General features: G+C 36.4%; 2 protein-coding genes across 4 annotated transcripts in view; one reads left to right on the top strand and one right to left on the bottom strand.

Annotated features, from left to right (window-relative positions):
- Positions 1–11,852, top strand: part of si:ch211-137a8.4 (sodium/potassium/calcium exchanger 1) — a 36,928-nt gene extending 25,076 nt beyond the window's left edge. The window contains exons 2-4 of the mRNA XM_057838607.1: positions 2,295–3,595; positions 5,888–6,370; positions 8,776–11,852. Of these exons, the coding sequence (XP_057694590.1) occupies positions 2,500–3,595; positions 5,888–6,370; positions 8,776–8,798 (1,602 nt within the window). The 5' untranslated portion in view covers positions 2,295–2,499 and the 3' untranslated portion in view covers positions 8,799–11,852. The remainder of the gene's footprint in view (positions 1–2,294; positions 3,596–5,887; positions 6,371–8,775) is intronic.
- Positions 11,853–14,131: 2,279 nt separating this feature from the next.
- Positions 14,132–18,875, bottom strand: part of zgc:162698 (Transmembrane protein 87A-like) — a 33,258-nt gene continuing 28,514 nt past the window's right edge. Inside the window, exons 17-21 of one of the 3 annotated variants that reach the window (XM_057839052.1) lie at positions 18,793–18,863; positions 18,340–18,392; positions 18,245–18,275; positions 14,730–14,798; positions 14,135–14,666 (exon numbers count right to left, since the gene is read on the bottom strand). In XM_057839052.1, coding sequence (XP_057695035.1) covers positions 14,757–14,798; positions 18,245–18,275; positions 18,340–18,392; positions 18,793–18,863 — 197 coding nt within the window. In that variant the 3' untranslated portion in view covers positions 14,135–14,666; positions 14,730–14,756. Of the gene's footprint in view, positions 14,799–18,244; positions 18,276–18,339; positions 18,393–18,792; positions 18,864–18,875 lie in introns of all 3 variants that reach the window. The other 2 variants (XM_057839053.1, XM_057839051.1) reach the window with 2 other exon arrangements.

Raw genomic sequence — 18,875 nt, 5'->3', positions numbered from 1 at the left:
TGGGTCACTTCCTGGTGATATTGGGTCATTTCCTGTTGATTTTGGCCATTTACTAGTCACTTCCTGTTGATTTTGGGTACACTTCCTGTTGATTTTTGTTCACTTCCTGTTGATTTTGGGCATTTTTGGGTCACTTCCTGTGGATTTCAGGCATTTCTGGGTCACTTCCTGTTGATGTTGGGTCACTTCCTGTCTTTTTTTCGGCATCACTGGGTCACTTCCTGTTGCTATTGGGTCACTTCCTGTTGATTTTGGGCATTTCTGGGTCACTTCCTGGTGAGATTGGGTCACTTCCTGTTGATTTTTGGCATTACTGTGTCACTTCCTGTTGATTTTAGGTCACTTGCTGTTGATTTTGGCCATTTTCTTGTCACTTCCTGTTGATTTTGGGTCACTTCCTGTTGATTTTTGTTCACTTTCTGTTGATTTTCGGCATTTCCGGGTCACTTCCTGTTGATTTTGGGTCACTTCTTGTCAATTTGGGGTATTTCTATGTCACTTCCTACTCATTTTTGTTTACTTACTGTTCATTTGGGGCTTTTATGGGTCACTTCCTGTTAATTTTGGGCTTTTATGGGTCCCTTCCTATTGATTTTGGGTCACTTCCTGTTGATTTTGGGCATTTTTGGGTCACTTCCGGGTGATTTGGGGTCCCTTCCGGATGATTTTGGGCATTTATGGGTCACTTCCTGTGGATTTTAGGCATTTCTGGGTCACTTCCTATTGATTTTGGATCCTGTTGATTTTTGGCATTACTGGGTCACTTCCTGTTGATTTTAGGTCACTTGCTGTTGATTTTGGCCATTTTCTGGTCACTTCCTGTTGATTTTTGTTCACTTCCTGTTGATTTTTGTTCACTTCCTGATGGTTTTGGGCATTTTTGGGTCACTTCCTGTTGATTTGTGGTCCCTTCCGGATGATTTTTGGCATTTATGTGTCACTTCCTGTTGATTTTGGGACACTTCTTGTCAATTGGGTTCAATGACACTTCCTTTTCATTTTTGTTTAAATACTGTTCATTTGGAGCTTATATGGGTCACTTTCTATTGATTTTGGATCACTTTTTGTTGATTTGGGGTCCCTTCCGGATGATTTTGGGTATTTTCTGGGTCACTTGCTGTTGATTTTAGGCATTTCTGGGTCACTTCCCATTGATTTTGGGTCATATCCTGTTGAATTTGGGTCACTTCCTCTTGATTTTGGGCATTTTTGGGTCACTTTCTATTGATTTGGGGTCCCATCCGGATGATTTTGGGCATTTATGGGTCACTTCCTGTTGATTTTAGGCATCTCTGGGTCACTTCCTGTTGATTTTGGGTCACTTCTTGTCAATTTGGGGTATTTCCATGTCACTTGCTATTCATTTTTGTTTACTTACTGTTCATTTGAGGCTTTTATGGGTCACTTCCTGTTAATTTTGGGCTATTATCGGTCCCTTCCTATTGATTTTGGGTCACTTCCTGTTGAATTTGGGTCACTTCCTCTTGATTTTGGGAATTTTTGGGTCACTTTCTGTTGATTTGGGGTCCCTTCCGGATAATTTTGGGCATTTCTGGGTCACTTCCTGTTGATTTTAGGCATTTCTGGGTCACTTCCTGTTGATTTAGGGTCACTACTTGTCAATTTGGGGTATTTCCATGTCACTTCCTATTCATTTTTGTTTACTTACTGTTCATTTGGGGCTTTTATGGGTCACTTCCTGTAAATTTTGGGCTATTATCGGTCACTTCCTATTGATTTTGGGTCACTTCCTGTTGATTTTGGGCATTTCTGGGTCACTTCATGTTGAATTTGGGACATTTCCATGCCACTTCCTGTTGTTTTTGTGTCACTTCATTTTGATTTTGGGCATTTCCGGGTCACTTCCTGTTGATTTTAGGTCACTTTTTATCAATCTGGGGCATTTTCATGTCACTTTCTGTTCATTTTTGTTTACCTAATGTTCATTTTGTGCTTTTCTGGATCACTTCCTATTGATTCTTGGCATTTCTGGGTCACTTCATGATGAATTTCAGGGCATGTCCATATAACTTCCTGTTGATTTTGTGGCATTTCCATATTAATTCCTGGTGATTTTGTGTCACTTGTTGTCGATTTCGGGCATTTCTGGGTCACTTCATGTTGACTTTGGAGCATTTCCATGTCACTTCCTTTTCATTTTGGCAAATCTGGGTCACTTTATGCTAAATTTGGGGCATTTACATGACACTTCCTATTCATTTCGGGTAACTTCCTGTTGCTAGTGGTTGTCCGTCCCTGTAACTCCACGCTAACCCTTTGTCCTCCCTCCGCAGGAGTCGGGAGGAATATTAGGATGCTGAGTACCTTCCCTCTCCGCTATTCTTCTCCACCCTGACTTCCATGAGCTGAGAGCGCCACCTGACGGGAGGAACCAATCGCGAGCGAGCGCCAGGAAGAGGAGCGGGCAGAAGGCCGGGCGAGGAAAGAAGAAAAGACACTTTTCCGGGGCGGGCTCGCACTTTGTGTCCGCGTAGGGAAATGGCGGCAACGGAAGCCGACGCGGCGCCCGCCGTCCAAGAAGACGGCAAGAGTCCGGAGAGCGAGCGGACGGAGGCGGAGCAACCTGCGGAAAAAGACGGCGCGGCCGTCAACAGCGAGGCCGTCCCTACCGAAGAGACGGCGGAGAACGCCGAGGAGGCCGGAGCGGCCGGCGGCGACTCGGCGCCCCCTCAGAGCGCCGAGAACCACGAGCACAAGACCTCCTTCCTGGACTCCTTCCTGAACAAGAGCGGTCTGGGGAAGGTGATGTCCGGGAGGAAAAAGAAAGAGGACGGCGCCGCCGAGGGGACGGAGAAAGACGCGGAGAACGAGGCGGCGGAGCCGGAAGCCGAAGCGGCGGAGAAAGCGCTGGAAAACGGCGAGAAGGACGAGGAGAAAAAGAGCAAAGAGTCCAAGTCCTCGGTCCGGGATCTGATCCGGAAGCCGGTGGCTAAGATCTTCTCGCACCGGAGCGCGGAGAAGAAAGACGGCTCGGAAGCTCCCAAACCGGTTCGCTCCAGGTCTCTGGATCGCCTGGAGGATCCTCAAGCGCTCAGCACCGAGGAGGCGGACGGCGGCGCGGAGGGCGGAGCCGAAGCGGAAACCGAAGCGGAGGCGGAGCAGAAGGCGTCCTCCTCGTCCGCCACCAAGCACATGAAGCGCTGGCACTCTTTCAAGAAGCTCATGGCCCAGAAAACGCACAAGAGGAGCGTCGGCGAAGAGGGCGCCGACGGAGAAGGAGGCGGAGACTCGTCCACGTTGGACTCCAAGGAGTCGGGACAAAAGAGGTGGAAGCTCAAGCGTTCCTGGACCTTCCAGGGACTCAAGAGGGATCCGTCCGTGGTGGGCATCAGCGGGAAGACCAAGAGCGGAGAGAAAGAGCAGGAGGCGCCCGACGGCGAGGAAGAGGGCGGCGAAGGAGAGAAGGCGGAGGGGAGCGAGGAGGACAAGGCGGCAGCGGCGGGGGGCACCGTCACGCAACACGCCAACGAGATCTGGACCTCCTTTAAGAAGCGAGTCATCCCCAAGTCCAAGCGGGCAAACACCGAGTGCCAACCTGGCGGGGAAGATGACGCAAACGCCGGAACCGCCTCAGGTCAGTCACTTTTTGCGACTTTTAGCGTAACATTTGTCCAAAAGTAGCCCTACCAACATGGTCTCAGGGTAGCCATGTTGGTAGGGGCAACATTAAAGACAATACATTGACAATAAAATTAAGTCATAACTAGCTTAATAAATAAGTAAAGACTGGAAGTGACCATGAAATGCTATGAAACCAACAGGAAGTGACCCAATATTAACAGGAAGTGACTCTAAAACGCCCACCAGACCAACAGGAAGTGACCCATTATCAACAGTGACCCTGAAATGCCACCAAATCATTGTGAAGTGACCTGCTATCAACAAGAAGTGACCCTGATTTGCCCACAAATCAACAGGAAGTGACCCGAGACCGGCAGGAAGTATCCAGTATGGGAATGCCCCAAAATCATGAAGTGCCCTATGAACATGAAGTGACCCTGAAATGCCCCCAAATCAACAAGAAGGGACCCGATATCTACGGGAAATAACCCCGTAATGTCCAAAATCAACACAAAGTGAACAGGTATCAACAGGAAGTGACACAAAGCAACAGGAAGTAACCGAATGTAAACAGTAAGTGACCGAAAATTTCCCCAAATCACTAAGAAGTTACCCAATGTAAACAGGAAATGACCAAAAATGCCCCCTAATCAACAGGAAGTGACCCAATGCAAAACAGGACGTGACCCCAAATTGCCCCCAAATCAACAGGAAGTGACCCCGAAAATACCCCCAAAGCAACTAGAAATGACCCGATATAAACAAGACGTGACCCCAAATTACCCCCAAATCAACAGGAAGTGACCAGATATCAACAAAAGTGATCCTGGAATGCCCGTACATCAACAGGAAGTGACTGATATCCAACTGGAAGTGACCAAATAGCTAATGGAAGTGACACCAAAATGCCTCCATATGAACAGGAAGTGACCCCATATCAAAAGGAACTGTCCCCGAAATGCCCCCAAAGCAACAGGAAGTGGCCCAATGTAAACAGGACGTGAAACTAAATCAATAGCAAGTGACCCAATATCTATAAGAAGTGACTCGATGTCAACAAAAGTGATCATGAAATGCCCGTACATCAACAGCAATTGACCCCAAAATGTCCCCAAAGCAACAGGAAGTGACCCCAAATTGCCCACAAATCAATAGGTAGTGACCCGATATCTACAGGAAGTGAATTGATATCAACAGAAGCGATCCTGAATTGCCCGTACATCGACAGGAAATGACCCGATGCCAAGGGGAAGTGTCCAAAATACGTCCATAAATCAACTGGAAGTGACCCAACGTAAACAGGAAGTGACCCCAATTTGCCCCCAAATCAACAGGAAGTGACTCGATATCAACAAAAGTGACCCTGATATTCCTCAAAATCAACAGGAAGTGACCCGATTTTAACAGGAAGTGACAAATGTCCCCAAATCAACAGGAAGTGACTTGACACCAACAGAGAGTGACCCCGAAATGCCCCCAAAGCAACAGGAGGTGACCCAATGTAAACAGGACGTGACCCCAACTTGCCCCTCCAAATGAACAGGAAGTAATCCAATATCAACAGGATGTGACACCAAAATGCCCCCAAATCAACAGGAAGTGACCCGATATCAACAGGAAGTGACTCCAAAATGTCTCAAATCAACCGAAAGAGACTTTGTATCAACAGGAAGTGAATATGGCAACAGGAAGTAATCCGGTATCAAACGGAAGTGACCCGATATCAACAGGAGGTGACCCTGAAATAAACAGGAAGTGACTTTGTATCAACAGGAAGTGAATTATGTCAACAGGAGGTAATCTGATATCAACATGAAGTGACACCAAAATGCCCCCAAATCAACAGGAAGTGACTTTAAATCAATAGGAAGTGACCCAATGTCAACAGAAAGTGACCCCATATAAACAAGAAGTGACCCTGAAATCAACAGGAAGTGACTTTGTATCAACAGGAAGTGAATATGAATATGGAAACAGGAAGTAATCCGGTATCAATAGGAAGTGACCCAATATCAACAAGAGGTGACCCTGAAATCAACATGAAGAGACTTTGTATCAACAGGAAGTGAATATGTCAACAGGAAGTGACACCAAAATGCACCCAAATCAACAGGAAGTGACTTTAAATCAACAGGACGTGACCAATATGAAAAGGAAACAAAATATTCTTTATTCGTTCATTTAGATCGGGCCTAATGAGGTATACGAGTGCCTGTAAGTTACAAATTAACCAGTAGAGGGCAGCGTTTCACCTATGATAGCGTGCTCCTGATTGTTTTTTTTTTTCAAATTTCGCCCGTTTCAGGCGAAGACGGCGCGACGGAGGACGGAAAAGACGCCAAGTCGGCCAAAGCCAAGCGCTCCCACTTCGGCCGTGCCGTCTCCCTCAAAAACTTCATCCTCCGCAAAGGCAAGTCCACCAGCGTGGACATGGGCGACGCCGCCAAGGAAGAAGAAGCGACGCCCGCCGAAGAAGGCGGCGACGGCGACGCCGGTGGAGACGGCGAAGGCGACGGCGAAGCTAACAAACCGACCGAAGCGGGAGACGCCGGCGAAGCTAGCGAAAGCGTCGCCGACGACGGCGAGGCGCGGCAGGAAGCCGAGAAGACGCCCGTCGCCAACGGCGAGAACGGCTGCGAGAACGGGACGGCCGAGGACGACGCCCACGACGAGCGACCGGACCGGGAGGAGGAGAACAGCCCGCTGAAGAAGAGCAAGGAGGTGGGCGGAGCCAAGGAAGAGACCAACGCCAAGGTCATCAACGCCGCGGCGCCGCCCGTGAACAGCGGTGAGTTACCGCCGTGGCGGCGGGACGAGCGTCACCGCTTGCGAGGAGACGCCAACGGCTCGCCGCTAACGAGCGTTAGCGATGAGTTGTGGGGGGAGGAGCAAGAGGAGGAAGATGATGAGGTGGAGGTGGTGAGGAAGAGAGAGCTAAGGGACGCGGCAGCGGCCATCGTCCGAAGCGTAGTGTCCGCCGCCGCTGACCAATTAGAGCGTGAGGTGCGGCGTGGAGCTCTGGATGGATGCTAGATTAGCTTAGCATGGACAGCTAGCCTGAGTGGGCTAAAGTTGACATTTTAATTGACGGGGCGAGACGTCCAATTCCCTTCCATTTTGACCGGGAGGCTAATTTTAGCGCAGTTCCGGGTCACATCCTAATGATTTTGGGCCACTTCCTGTTGATTTTGGGTCACTTCCTCTTCATTTGGGGACATTTACGGTCGTTTGCTGTTGATTTTGGGTCACTTACTTTTGATTTTTGGGGACATTTACGAATCGCTTCCTGCCGTTTTTGGGTTCTTGAACAGGAAGTGACCTGGGAATGTCCTAAAAATACTCAAAATCAACAGGAAGTGACCTGTACATTCCCCTATAATGAACAGGAAGTGACCCATGTTCTTTCAACCCTCCTTGTCAATATAAATTGGACAGCTAGTGCCGTCAATGGCAGCCAATGGCTTAATTTTGGGGCATTTACAGGTCACTTCCTGTTCTGTCACCCAACATCAACAGGAAGTGACCCATGAAATGTCCAAAAATGACTAGGAAGTGTCTCAAAATGAACAGGAAGTGACCTGGAAATGCCCAAAATAAACAGAAAGTTGTATTGAGTTCCTTTTGTCTACTTATAGATTAGTTGATTTTTTTCTTTTATCACAGACAATTGGACAGCTATTGAAGTCAATGGCAGCCAATAGGTTAATTTGGGGGAATTTATGGGTCTCTTCCTGTCTAGAAATGTCCAAAAAAAGAACAGGAAGTGACCCATGTTCATTAACCTCCTTCCAGTCCAAATGAATTATGGCAGCCAATGAGTTAATTTTGGCACATTTCGGGGCATTTGTTGCAGATTTTTTGGTAACTTCCTGTTGATTTTGGTGCATTTACAGGTCACTTCCTGTCGGACAGTTTGAGCAAATTGGAAGTCTGTGGTAGACGTGGAGTTTATTCAAATAAAATTGAAAAACTTTCAATCAAGAGGGATTGGACGTCTATCGCTGTCAAATGCAGCCAATCAGTTAAGGAGAAAAAAAAAACCCAGTCAAAATGGAATGGACATCTAGCGCCGTCATTGGCAGCGAATGCCGTCATAAAAAAAAAAAAAAAAAAAAGTTGTAAAAATTAAAATAATTGAAATAAAAATTAGATGTCGATCGCGCTCAATGGGAGGAAACTAGGATTTTTAAATTAAATTTAACATTATAAAATTTTATTTGAAAAAATAAAATTTCTGACATTTCAATTAAAAAAAATAAAATTGAAAAAAAAAATTAAAATAGAACAAAATGTACAAGAAAATACTACTTTACCTTCCAGTTTAATTATGTTATTATTATTTCCTATAATTATATTATTATTATTCTTTTTTAAAAAATTATTTTTATTCAATTTAAATGTTTTTAAATTTGATAAATAATCTATTTTTTTAAATAAAATTTTAATTAAAAACATCATATATTTGATCATTTTTATTGCATACATGTATGTTTATTATTACATTATTATTTATATTTTGAATAATTTTTTTATTTAAAATATATTTTATTATTTCTTTGATTATATATCTTACATATTTTATTTTTTTCAAATTATTTTTTAATTTCAAAAAACATTTTTACTTTGTTATATTGTTTTATTTACATTTTATTTTGTGATGAGTTTTCAGTATTAATTTTTAATTTAAAAAAACATTAATTTTTTAAGTTTTATTTATAATTTTTTAAAATTATATGACGAATGAGTTTTAAGTAAAAGTAATATGTTCAAATAAAAATATAAAAAATGAAACAACTATTGAATATTGAATACTTGCCTTAGAAAGTTATTTTAATTTTCTGTCATTTTTGTTGTTGACTGGATTTTTTTCTAATCTCAATTCCTACACAAAAAATTTACCAAACAAAATAAATTAAAAAACAAAACAGAAAACAAACTAGCAATGACAAAATTATTAAAAAAAAAAAAAAAAATTACAAATCACTATTGTAATTTTTCTGTTTAAATTTCTATTATTTTTTTTGTCTGAGCTGAGTTCTTATCCAAAAACACCCCCCACAAGAAAACCCCATAAAAGTTCTCCACATACTTGAAAAAACAGCCTAAAAGCCTAAATAATTTTGCTTATTAACACTTGTCTGCCTGTTGTTATTGTTTGTTTTGACCACCTTTTCTTCTGTTATCATTCACCAGACAAAAAGGCGGGAAGCGCGTGAGGCCGCACAAAGAGGATTAGAACTTCGCTGAGCAAGGAGCTCTGAGCCCCGCCCACCCCACCACACACACCCACAATCCCTCCCTCCCAAATCCTTCCTTGCACCCCCCACCCGCCCTGGCCCCGCCCCCAATCAGGTGTTAAGAGGAAAAGATGCGAACTACTCGGAAAGCAATAATTCACGTCCCGTCCCGTCGTTTGATTTCCTCTGCTTGTGTGTGACATTTTATTTTGCAGAAATGTCAAGTTAGAAAACAACGTCCAACTTCCTGTCCGTGCCGAGCCCTGATTGGTGGATTAAAAAAAAACAAACAAACGAGAGTGTTAGTTTTCTATCGAAAGCCGTTATGCTTTGTAGCCCCACCCCTTCCCCCCGCCCCAATCCATCCAAGAATAGTTTGGACTCCAGTACATAGACTGCTCCAGTAAATAGACAGCCCCGAAGACTGCCCTCCTTATCCCCCCGACCCCCCCACAACACTGCGATGTCTCCAGCTGCGTGTTGAGTGTTTAGACTGTTCTGTCGTGGACATGATGATGTAAAAGACTAAAAAAAAAAAAAACAACAAAAATAAACAATTAACTCGTTGGCTGCCATTGACAGCGCTGGACGTCCATTTTTTTTTTTGAACAGCAAAAAAAATTCCCCATTCATTTTCAATGGAAAAAAAAAATGTTGTCCAATTCACATCATTCAAAAACAGAAAAACAATTGACAAAATTAAGGCATTCAAAAGTTATCGGTTTCATCAATTAAGTCAACATAAAAAGCTTCCCAACATATTTCCAATGGGGCATACAACACTTATGAAAATGTTAATATATTTTTTCTTTATAAAATCAACAGGAAGTGACCCAAAAATGTCTCGACATCAACAGGAAGTGACTGTATATCAAGAGAAAGTAAACCTGAAACACCCCCAATTTAAAGAAGTAACCCCGAAAATGTGACCTGGGCCATGTGGCAAAATGGATTTTGCCTTGTAACATTTTTTTTGCCATGTGGCAAAATGGATTTCGCCTTGTGGCATTTTTGTCTCAAAATCAAAGAGAAGCGGCCCAGAATGCTCCCAAACACAGGAAATGACCTGTAAATACCCCCAAATCAACAGAAGGCAACCTAATAATGCCACAAGACCAACTGGAAGTGACCCCAAATCAACAGGAAGTGACCTATATAGATTATATATATTTGTATATTACCCATTTAGCCACGTGGCAAAAAAAAATGCTGTATGGGAAAATCCATTTTTCTACATGGCAAAAAAAGCCACATGGCAAAATCCATTTAGCCACATACCAAAAAAATGCCATATGGGAAAATCCATTTTTCCACATGGCAAAAAAAAAAAAAGCCACGTGGCAAAATCCATTTTGCCACATGGCAAAAAAACAAAACAAAAAAAAAGCCACATGGCAAAATCCATTTTGCCAAATGGAAAAAAAATGCCACATGGCAAAATCAATTTTTACTACATGGCAAAAATCCCATTTTGCCACATGGCAAATACCACTTTTGTTACTCACTGTCACTTCTCCAGCAGGGCAGAGAATGAAAAGTGGTATTTGCCATGTGGCATTTTTTTTTTTTTTTTGCCAAGTGGCATTTTTTTTGCCATGTGGCAAAATGGATTTTGCCTTGTGACATTCTTTTTGCAATGTGGCAAAATGGATTTTGCAAAATCCATTTTGCCACCTGGCAAAAAAATGGCATTTTTGCCTCAAAATCAAAGAGAAGTGGCCCAGAACGCTCCCAAACACAGGAAATGACCTGTAAATACGCCCAAATCAACAGAAGGCAACCTAGTAATGCCACAAAACCAACAAAAGCAACTGGAATCGACCCCAAATCAACAGGAAGTGACCTATACACGCATATTTCTATATGACCCATTTAGCCACATGGAAAAAAAACAAAACAAAAAGAAAGCCATATGGCAAAATCCATTTTGCCAAATGGAAAAAAAAATGCCACATGGCAAAATCAATTTTGCCACATGGCAAATACCACTTTTGTTACTCGCTGTCACTTCTCCAGCAGGGCAGAGAATGAAAAGTGGTATTTGCCATCTTGTGGCATTTTTTTTTGCCATGTGGCAAAATGGATTTTGCCTTGTGACATTCTTTTTGCAATGTGGCAAAATGGATTTTGCAAAATCCATTTTGCCACCTGGCAAAAAAATGGCATTTTTGCCTCAAAATCAAAGAGAAGTGGCCCAGAATTTCTATATGACCCATTTAGCCACATGGCAAAAAAAAAAAAAAATGCCACAAGACAAAATCCATTATTCCACATGGCACAAAAAATGCATGGCAAAAAAAAAAAAAAAAAAAAAAACACAAGGCAAAATCTATTTTGTCACATGGCAAAAAAATGCCACGTGGGAAAATCAATTTTGCTACATGGCGTGGCAAAAAAAAAAAAAAAATGCCACATGGCAAAAATCCCATTTTGGCAATTACCACTTTTGGTACTTGCTGTCTCTTTGAAAAGTGGTTTTGCCATATGGCATTTGTTTTTGCCATGTGGCAAATTTCTTCCACATACTGTAGATTTGCAAAATCCACTTTGCCACAAAAAAATGACCAAAAAAAATGCCACATGCCAAAAGAAAAAAAAATGCCACACGGCAAATACCATTTTTTGTTCTCGGCCCTGCTGCCCAAATACAGGAAGTGACCTGTAAATGCTCCGAAATCAACTGGAAGTGACCCAAAATCAACTCCACCCCTCAAAAATAATAGGGAGCCAAAATGAACAGGAAAAGACCTGTGAATGGCCCCTAAAATCAATAAGAAGTGACCCAAAACTGGTTAATATATCACTGTCAATGGCAGCTAATGAGTTCATTATGCAGGACCAGGAGTGCCAAAATCAACTCATTCACTCATTGGCTGCCATTGACAGCAACAGACGTCCAATCCTTTCCGCTTCCAACGGATTGGACGTCTACTACTGATAAAACTCATTTGCAAAAGGATGACTGGACGTCTATCTTTGTCAATGGCACCGAGTTAATTAAAAAAAAAAAAACAAACAAAAAAAAAAACGAATGCTACAGAAGCGTATTGCATTTACTGGGCGAAAAAAAGAAACCTTTTTTTTCGGAGTCATTCATTTTCAGGTTTTTAAAAATTTTTATTTTATTTTTTAAGATTTCCTGAATATTTCTTTTCCAGTTTTTTGTCACTATAAACTTGAAAATTTCCATGAATTTTAAAAATAATTCTCAATATTTTTCCTGATTTCAGTTGTCTGACAAAAAAATAAAAAATAAAAATAAAAAAAAAAGCATTAAAAAAATTTAACAAAACCACACTGAAAAAAATTCTCAGAAAAATTCTTAAAAAAAAAAAAAATCCTGGATATTTTACTTTTATTATTTCAAATATTCTCCCGATTTCTAGATATAATACACAGAAAAAAACATTTTTTTAAAATTGCAAGAAAATATATATTTTTTTTTTTTCCCTCATAAAAATATGACTTTAGCCTTCTAATATTTCAACATTATTCTCATATTTCTATTGATATCTATGTGGCCCTAAATTAAAAAAATAATAAATTACAAGTGAGGGAAAAAATGACCAAGAAAACTTTAAAAAATTGTATTTATTTTGAGTTAAAAAACATCAGACTAAGTTCAGAAAAAGATACTTATAAAACAAAAAGAATATTCAGGGGAAAAAAAGACAAAAAAAATAAAAATAAAATAAAATTGAAAATTCCGTTTTTTTTTTCTGCCCAAGTGAATGCAACACGCTTCCGTCGATTCTTTTGTCTCCTTTTTGTAAAAGCACATTTTGTCAATGTTTGTTCCTTCCCCCGCAGTCATTTACACTCTCGCGACAACGACGACGATGTTTTTGTTGGTCCAGTTTTCACGTCTGCTAGCAAAAAACCATGAAAAAATATGAAAAATGAAAAAACAAATAGTACAATAAAGATGAAAATCTAACAAGTGGAGTGTGGTGTGTGGCGTGGCGCTTATTTCGGCGGTCGTATCGATAATCTCATCCTTTTACGTAACGGCAGATTTGGACGTGCCGCGAAACCACTAATCGACAATTAATCTGCTGATCCACTTCAATTTGGATGGTCGATGAATGTATTGGTTGTCACTCACAGACTGTGATGGACGCCAAGCTCATTTGGAGTGGGAGGAGCTTCTCCTTCTTCAAATGGATTGGACGTCTACTAGTGACAAACATGTTTTCCCCCCCTTTGCTTATTCTAAAATGATCATTTTTTTCACTTTTTTATTTGTGTTATATTTTTTAATTATTCTAATTTTAATTTTCAATAAACTTATATTAGTTTATTTAAACTTTTTCCCCCTAATTGTTTATTTTTTGGTTTGAGGATTTATTTTCATTTACTTTTATTCACATAGTTTTACTTTTATTTACATGTTTATTTTTTTCATTTTTATTTATTTTTCATTCATGCTATTGTTTTTTTTTTCATTGTTCATTTATACTGTATTTTAGCTATTTAATTATATATATTTTTTTTCATAATTTTTTATTTAACCTTATTTGTATTTTTCATTTTATTTTTCATTCATTTATTATTTTTTTATTTATCTTAAGTTATTTTTTGGATTATATTTTTTTATTTACTTTTCTTTCTTTTTTTAATTTCAACTATATGATTATTTTTTGGTATATTTATTTGTATGATTTTATTTACTGTCATTTTTTATTTAAATTATTTTGTTTATGAATTTTATATTTCATTTATTTATATTTTTTAATCTTTAATTTATATATTTTAATTATTTTTAATTCATTTATTTATATGTTTTAGTTTCTTTAACTATTTTATTATTTTTTTAAATATATTTTGGTTTATTTTTATTTTATTGTCATTTAAAAAATATATTATTTATTAATTTTATATTTTCCATATAATTTTCTATTTCAATGTTTTTATTTTTATTTATTCATTTCATTGATTTATATTTCATTCATTTTTAATTTTTTTATTCATAGTTTTTTGGTATCATTTTAAATTATTTTTAATTTGTTTACATTTTTATATTAATTTAAACTATTTCATTACTTTTTGGTATATTTATTTTTATTAATGATTTTATTTATTGTCATTTTTTCTTTTAATTATTTATTTATAATTACTAATTTTATATTTCCTCCTTTTTTTATTTGTCATATTTCACTTATTTATTTTAATTATTTTTTTAATTCATTTATTTAGTTTTATTGTTTTTAACTATTTTTTTTTATTTAATTTTTGGTTTATTTGTCATTTTTAAACAAATATTTTATTTTTATATATTGATTTATATTTTTCATTTATTTCAATTTGTTATTATTTATTTGATTGATTTTTATTTTTTTAAATTCATCTTAATTATTATTTTCTCATTTTCATTTTTATTTATTTGTTATAATTATGATTCTATTTACGGTATATATTTAATGGCAAACAAGTGAAAGAGTTAACCCTGTGATGCCTGAATTTACATTTGACAAATATTGGAGTATACGCATATACATATAAAAAAAAAATATAAGCATGAATTTTAATTCAAGAAAGAAAAAAAAAAGGAAAAGCAGAGTAAATATGCTATTTCAATGATATTTTTTTATTGTTTTAATTTACAAAAAACACAATACGCAAAACCCGGTAAACATTTTTATTTTTTAAATAACTATTCATATATAAAAAATAATAAAAACCGTAAACTCCTCCGATTTCTGTCATCCTCAACTTTTCACCGAGGACGACAGAAATTTAATTACAAATGATCCGAGGATTTCAAACACCCGTAGCGACATTACGAACATCTATCGCCGTCAATGGCAGAAGAAAGGACTATTTTCCAAAGTCATTTTAGTCACGTGACTGTTGGAAAAAAAAAAAAAAAAGGTCGAAGAAGAAGAAAAATGCAGAGCGACTGAGGCTTACAAAGCTCATAAAGGAGGTCACTGAAGGTCACTCCATCTTGGACATCTCAAACTTGGTCGTCATGATTTCCTGACACAGAAACAACTGTCACTATCATATAAATTGTAGCGGTACGCCTGCTCCCTCTAGTGGTATGCAAAAGGTAAGACAATGAAATATAGGCATATATTTTTTAATTCCACTATCAAGCGTTTCATTATATTTTTTGAATATTAATTATATTCAATATAAATGATAATATTTATTGTTTGAGTAATACAAAAAAAGAAAATACGTAAATAATAATAAATAAAAATCAAAGTAAAAAAAAATGTTTTTTTTTTCAAAATCATGGAAAATCCTAAATTATAAATTGCAAAATAATATAAAGAAAAATAATAAAATGATAATAGTTACTGAAATTAATTTTTACAGAAACTTAATTAAAAACAAAATACTTTAAATTAACTCCAAGTAAAGAATAAAATCATTTATATATATGTTTATATATATTTTAAATTATATTTTACAATATTGTTATAAATTAAAATGTTTGAAAAAATAGCACAAATAATTAAAAAGGAAATATTTAAAAAATATTATTTACTTATTGTACTTATTTTTTCTTAATTTAAAAGCAAATAAAATACAAAGTGAATGAAAAATAAAATGCATAGTAAAATGATAATAGTTACTGAAATTAATTTTTACAGAAATTTAATTAAAAGCAAAATATTTTAAATGAAATCAAAGTAAAAAAAAATCATTAAAAATATATAGGTTTTAAATAATATTTTAAATGTATTTTATAAATTAAAACGTTTCAAAACAAAAATAAACATACTGTTCGCAAAACTAGTACAAATAATTAAAAAGGAAATATTTAAAAAATATTATTTACTTATTGTACTTATTTTTTCTTAATTTAAGAGCAAATAAAATACAAAGTGAATGAAAAATAAAATGCATAGTAAAATGATAATAGTTACTGAAATTAATTTTAAATGAAATCAAAGTAAAAAAAAATCATTAAAAATATATAGGTTTTAAATAATATTTGAAATGTATTTTATAAATTAAAACGTTTGAAAACAAAAATAAACATACTGTTCGCAAAACTAGTACAAATAATTAAAAAGGAAATATTTTAAAAATATTATTTACTTATTGTACTTATTTTTTCTTAATTTAAAAGCAAATAAAATACAAAGTGAATGAAAAATAAAATGCATAGTAAAATGATAATAGTTACTGAAATTAATTTTTACAGAAATTTAATTAAAAGCAAAATATTTTAAATGAAATCAAAGTTAAAAAAAAATCATTAAAAATATATAGGTTTTAAATAATATCTTAAATGTATTTTATAAATTAAAACGTTTGAAAACAAAAATAAACATACTGTTCGCAAAACTAGTACAAATAATTAAAAAGGAAAAGCTTAAAAAATATATATTACTTATTGTACTAATTTTTTCTTAAAAGCAAATAAAATACAAAGTGAATGAAAAATATATTTAAAATTAAAAAAACAGTCACAAGAAAATACAGAAAATTATTATTTTTTTGATCAAAGCCTTTGACAAAATTAAAGATAATGTTTGCAAAAATAGAACAAATAATGAAAAAGGAGGACATTTTTTTCCAAATTAAATTTCCATATATATATTTTTTAATTTCTTAATTAAGTCATTAAATTAAAAATTAAATCAAAACAAAGAAAATATAGAAAAATCATTAACATTTTCTTTAAACCAGTTTCTAAAATTAAAAAACAAAGAAAAGCTTTCAAAAATAAAGCATATAAGTATACATATACTATATCATGTATAAGTAATAAAAAAAAAATATATATATATATATATATGGATTTTAAATATTTTAAATATTGTTATAAATTAAAACGTTTGAAAAAAATTTAAACAAATGCTGTTTGCAAAAATAGAACAAATGATTAAAAAGGAAATATTTAAAAAAAAAACGTATTTTTTATTAATTTAAAAGCAGCTGAAATACAAAGTGAATGAAAAATAAAACATCTAAAATTAAAAATAAACAGTCACAAGATAAAAGTAAATACAGAAAATTATCTAAAATAAACTTTTTTTTTTTAATTAAACCTTTGAAAAAAAGAAATAATGCTTGCAAAAATAAAATAAAATTAAATCAAAACAAAAGAAAATATAGAAAAATGTTTAAAATTTTCTTCAAACCAGTTTCTAAAAAAAAGAAATGCTTTCAAATACAAAGAAAACTACGGAGCCCCCCGGGTGCCAGGATAGAAAAAATAAAAAATCATAGCTAATCTGTACCCACAGTTTACTAATCTGTGGGTACAGTTTAGTAATCTGTACCCACAGTTTACTAATCTGTACCCACAGATTACTAAACTGTACCCACAGTTTACTAATCTGTACCCACAGTTTAGCAATGACCCGGAAATAGTAGTCACCAATGTTTGGCGGGGACTCCGAGTCCAAACGCCGAGGGACCGGCCGAGCAACCATCTGCACCATTTGCCCTCGGCGAACAAAGGGGTTTTAAAAGGTAACTATTGCACGTTTTCTTTGGTAGGCGTCTTTCAGGTGCCATCAATCAATATGGCATGTTGTGTTTGCACATTTTCTGTGCTGCTGTCATGTCCGTGCGTGCTTAATTCAAGTAGTGTTCATTTGTCAGTTAGCTATTTTTAGTAGCCGCATTAGCGGCTACTAACACACAACATGCCATATTGATTGATGACACCTGAAAATGTAGACGGCTACCAAAGAAAATGTGCAATAGTTACCTTTTAAAACCCCTTTGTTCGCCAAGGGCAAATGGTGCAGATGGTTGCTCGGTTGGTCCCTCGGCGTTTGGACTCGGATTCCCCGCCAAACATTGGTGACTACTGTTTCTGGGTCATTGCTAAACTGTGGGTACAGATTAGTAATCTGTGGGTACAGTTTAGTAATCTGTGGGTACAGATTACTAAACTGTGGGTACAGATTACTAAACTGTACCCACAGATTAGTAAAGTGTGGGTACAGTTTAGTAATCTGTGGGTACAGTTTAGTAAAGTGTGGGTACAGTTTAGTAAACTGTGGGTACAGATTAGTAAACTGTGGGTACAGTTTAGTAATCTGTGGGGACAGATTAGTAATCTGTGGGTACAGATTAGCTATGATTTTTTTATTTTTTCTACCTGTGGGTACAGTTTAGTAATCTGTGGGTACAGATTAGTAAACTGTGGGTACAGTTTAGTAATCTGTGGGTACAGTTTAGTAAACTGTGGGTACAGATTAGCTATGATTTTTTTATTTTTTCTACCTGTGGGTACAGTTTAGTAATCTGTGGGTACAGTTTAGTAATCTGTGGGTACAGATTAGTAAACTGTGGGTACAGTTTAGTAATCTGTGGGGACAGATTAGCTATGATTTTTTTATTTTTTCTACCATGGCACCCGGGGGACTCCGTAGAAAACATACATATACATATATATAAAAATTTTTAAAAAATGTCGTAACATAAGTTTGCGAAATACGGCGCCAACTCACCTCCTCCGAGTCGAGCAGAGGCGGCAGGGCGCTGTGGGAAAAAGTTCACGTGAGCGTCAAGCAACGGATACCGCGGCGCCGTGTTCGGCACTTACATGTCAGCCATTGACGACGGGATGTTCTCCTCCACCCATTTCAGATCTTCATCCTGCAAAAATAAAGTGACCACATCTGAATATCTAAAAAAAAACAAGCCAAAAAGATTTTTTTTTAAATATAAATTTAAATTAAATTTTTTATACCGATATATTTTAGGTATTTTAGATACTTGTCAACATATTTACATTTATTAAATTTTTCACATTTTTTTTAAATGGATGAAAAATTTATTAAGCTTCAAGATTAAAGATAAAAACGTATTTTTTATTATTTTGATTATTCGTTTATTTATATTGATTGAAACAAAAAAATTATTATATTTTGTTTTGAACCTATTTATTATTATTCATTTATTTTGTTGATGTTGATTGAAAAAGGAAAAAAAGCCAGCAAATAATCTGAATTTCTCAGAAAAAAAAACGTCCAGCTTGTAGTTAACATGGACTCACCACTTTGCTGGCTCTGGCGGCGGCGGCGCTGCCGTTGCTTTCGTTCTTGACGCCTCTCATCTTCATGCCTTCTGATGGGGAAA

Source organism: Corythoichthys intestinalis, chromosome 6 (assembly GCF_030265065.1).
Source record: "Corythoichthys intestinalis isolate RoL2023-P3 chromosome 6, ASM3026506v1, whole genome shotgun sequence".
NCBI lineage: Eukaryota > Metazoa > Chordata > Actinopteri > Syngnathiformes > Syngnathidae > Corythoichthys > Corythoichthys intestinalis.
This window is presented reverse-complemented; position numbering and strand designations above follow the sequence as displayed.